We start from the raw sequence: 2500 nt of genomic DNA, 5'->3' as shown, positions 1-2500 counted from the left end.
CGTGACCCAATAGTTGGTTAAAAATTATCAAAATAATTTTTATTCCATTAAAATATACTCAAAAGTGTTTGAGTGACATTATTTTTTACAAGATTTGCCGTGTATTGTCATAGTAGTTCTATAAAGCATGCTCATATATTTTCATGTACATAAGATGTGTGACTGTAAATAATGTCAATGAGACTAATCCATAATAAAATTCCCTTCAAGAAAAAATTTACTTTTTAATCAAATAAAAAAAGCCTTTTACCCAAAAATGCGTTACTCATTGAAAAACAACCCAAAAATGGTTAATCATTTTGAAAACCCAGAAATTGAGTTAAAATAATACCCTTATAACCCAAAAAATGGATTGCTCTTCAGAAAAATGTAACCCAACACTAGCATGTCATAAATTGGGTTGTCAAAATAACCCAGCGTGTTTTTTAGTGTGTACCAAACACTTGGTGGGAATACACGCAACATTATAGCGTACTGCCTCTAGGTAATATTGAAGTTTTGCATGCCAACAAAGCAAGCATGTCTGATAGAAAGCACTCAAAAGTAAGGTCCCACTTTTGAAAATGCGCTAGCTTCATGCTAATTTCCATCGGATATGCCATATACATGCTATCGATTAGTTTTAGCGATTTCCGCAATCAAAACTACAACTAAGATGCACGTTCAAATCAAACAGCTAGTTTGACGTAAGCACAATACTTACAGTATAAACACTTTCTTGGACTCAACAAAAGACAAGACTGGCAAATTCAGCTTAATGGCAAAGACTACTTCCTGAGAGAAAACAAATATATTAAAAGTAATAATAATGAATAAATAAAATACTACTACTAGTAATATTAATAACAACAAATACATTTAAAAAAGACTACTTCATGATGGACAGTTTATAAATTAAAAGTAAAATAATAAATAAATGAAATAATATTCAATAAAAAAACATGTCTTCCTGATAGTAGAAAAAAACTAGTTAAAAGTAAGGATAATAAATAAACACAATAATAATAATAATAATACATAGAAAGGACTGCTTCAAGATAGACAAAACAAATGAATTAAAAGTAATGATAATAAATTAAAAACAAATAAATAAATAAAACAAATAATAATAATAATAATAATTACAAAAAAGACTACTTCCTGAGAGAAAAAAAGTCAATTAAAACTAATTTTTAAAATCATTGCAAAAAATAAATAAATAAATAATAACACCAAAAAAATAGAAAAAGACTACTTCATGATGGAAAATATATAAATTAAAAGTACAATAAATAAATAAAATAATATAAAATAAAAAAAAGATGCCGTCCTGATAGGAAAACCCCCCATTAAAAGTAAGGATAATAAATAAACAAAATAATAATAATAATAATAAATAGAAAGGACTACTTCCCGATAGACAAAACATATGAATTAAAAGTAATGATAATAAATTAAAAACAAATAAATAAACAAAATAATAATAGTAAAAGTATTTTTTTTTAAATACTTCATGATGAAAAATATATGAATTCAAAGAAAAATAATAAATAGATGAAATAATATTAAATAAAAAAAGATGTATTTCTGATAGAAAAACAAAACAAAAGTAAAGATAATAAATAAACAAAATAATAATAATAATAAATAGAAAGTACTACTTCCAGATGGACAAAAAAAATAATTAAAAGTAATGATAATAAATTAAAAACAAACAAATAAATAAACAAAATAATAATAATAATAAATAAATAAAAAAGACTACTTCCTGAGTACGGCAACACACCTAGGACAAACAAACTAAATGAATGCATACTTGCAAATAAGACTAAATAATAAAAATTATAATAAATTATTTGAAAATAATAATTGTCCTCACTGTTAAATGTTCTTCTTTATTACCACATGAACACATGGAAACTGGTGCCGATGACTGTATGGATTCCCAAGTACCGGCAATCCAAAGTCGTGTAAATATATAATTCTTAAAAGGAGCTAAATAAGCTGATGCCACTCTGTGTGTCTTCACCTTAAAAAACAAATGTTTTTACAGCCCCACAAATTTTTAAATACAAGAAGTTTCTCACCTTAGCAAAACGCACAAACAACTGTGTACTCACACCACTTTGTTTGTATCAACAAATATGTGCGACTGCAGTAGCTATAGTGACATATAGATATAGTAAATATACTATTGGGCAATAAAATATGATATATTTTTACTGGCATCAACATCTTAACTCCTGTTAATATTGCAGAGGAGTTTTACTGAATGGAGTATCAAACAACATAAGAGAAAAAGTCAATCGTTATTTTTCCTCTTCATCTTCTCACGTCTCTGTCCTGTCCTCCAAGGTGAATTGTACTTTCTTGCCACGGGTGCGGCGAGTGCCACCGCCAGAGCGGGAGTCATCTATAAGATAGTGGATCCCTCCAGGTAACCACGGCGACACTCATTCGGTGATGTTTACACTATTTGTTGTTGAATCACTCGGGCCAATTTTAACACATAAACACAACA

The 2500-nt window shown here is 27.8% G+C and overlaps 1 protein-coding gene across 1 annotated transcript in view; it reads left to right on the top strand.

Annotated features, from left to right (window-relative positions):
• The window catches only part of LOC133663045 (HHIP-like protein 1), a 55813-nt gene that overhangs the window by 35333 nt on the left and 17980 nt on the right, over positions 1–2500 (top strand). Inside the window, exon 11 of the mRNA XM_062067226.1 lies at positions 2335–2416. Coding sequence (XP_061923210.1) covers positions 2335–2416 — 82 coding nt within the window. The remainder of the gene's footprint in view (positions 1–2334; positions 2417–2500) is intronic.

The sequence above is a fragment of the Entelurus aequoreus genome, linkage group LG13 (genome assembly GCF_033978785.1).
Source record: "Entelurus aequoreus isolate RoL-2023_Sb linkage group LG13, RoL_Eaeq_v1.1, whole genome shotgun sequence".
NCBI classification, from domain to species: domain Eukaryota; kingdom Metazoa; phylum Chordata; class Actinopteri; order Syngnathiformes; family Syngnathidae; genus Entelurus; species Entelurus aequoreus.
The sequence above is the reverse complement of the archived record's forward strand: the minus strand, read 5'-3'. Positions and strand labels throughout refer to the sequence as shown.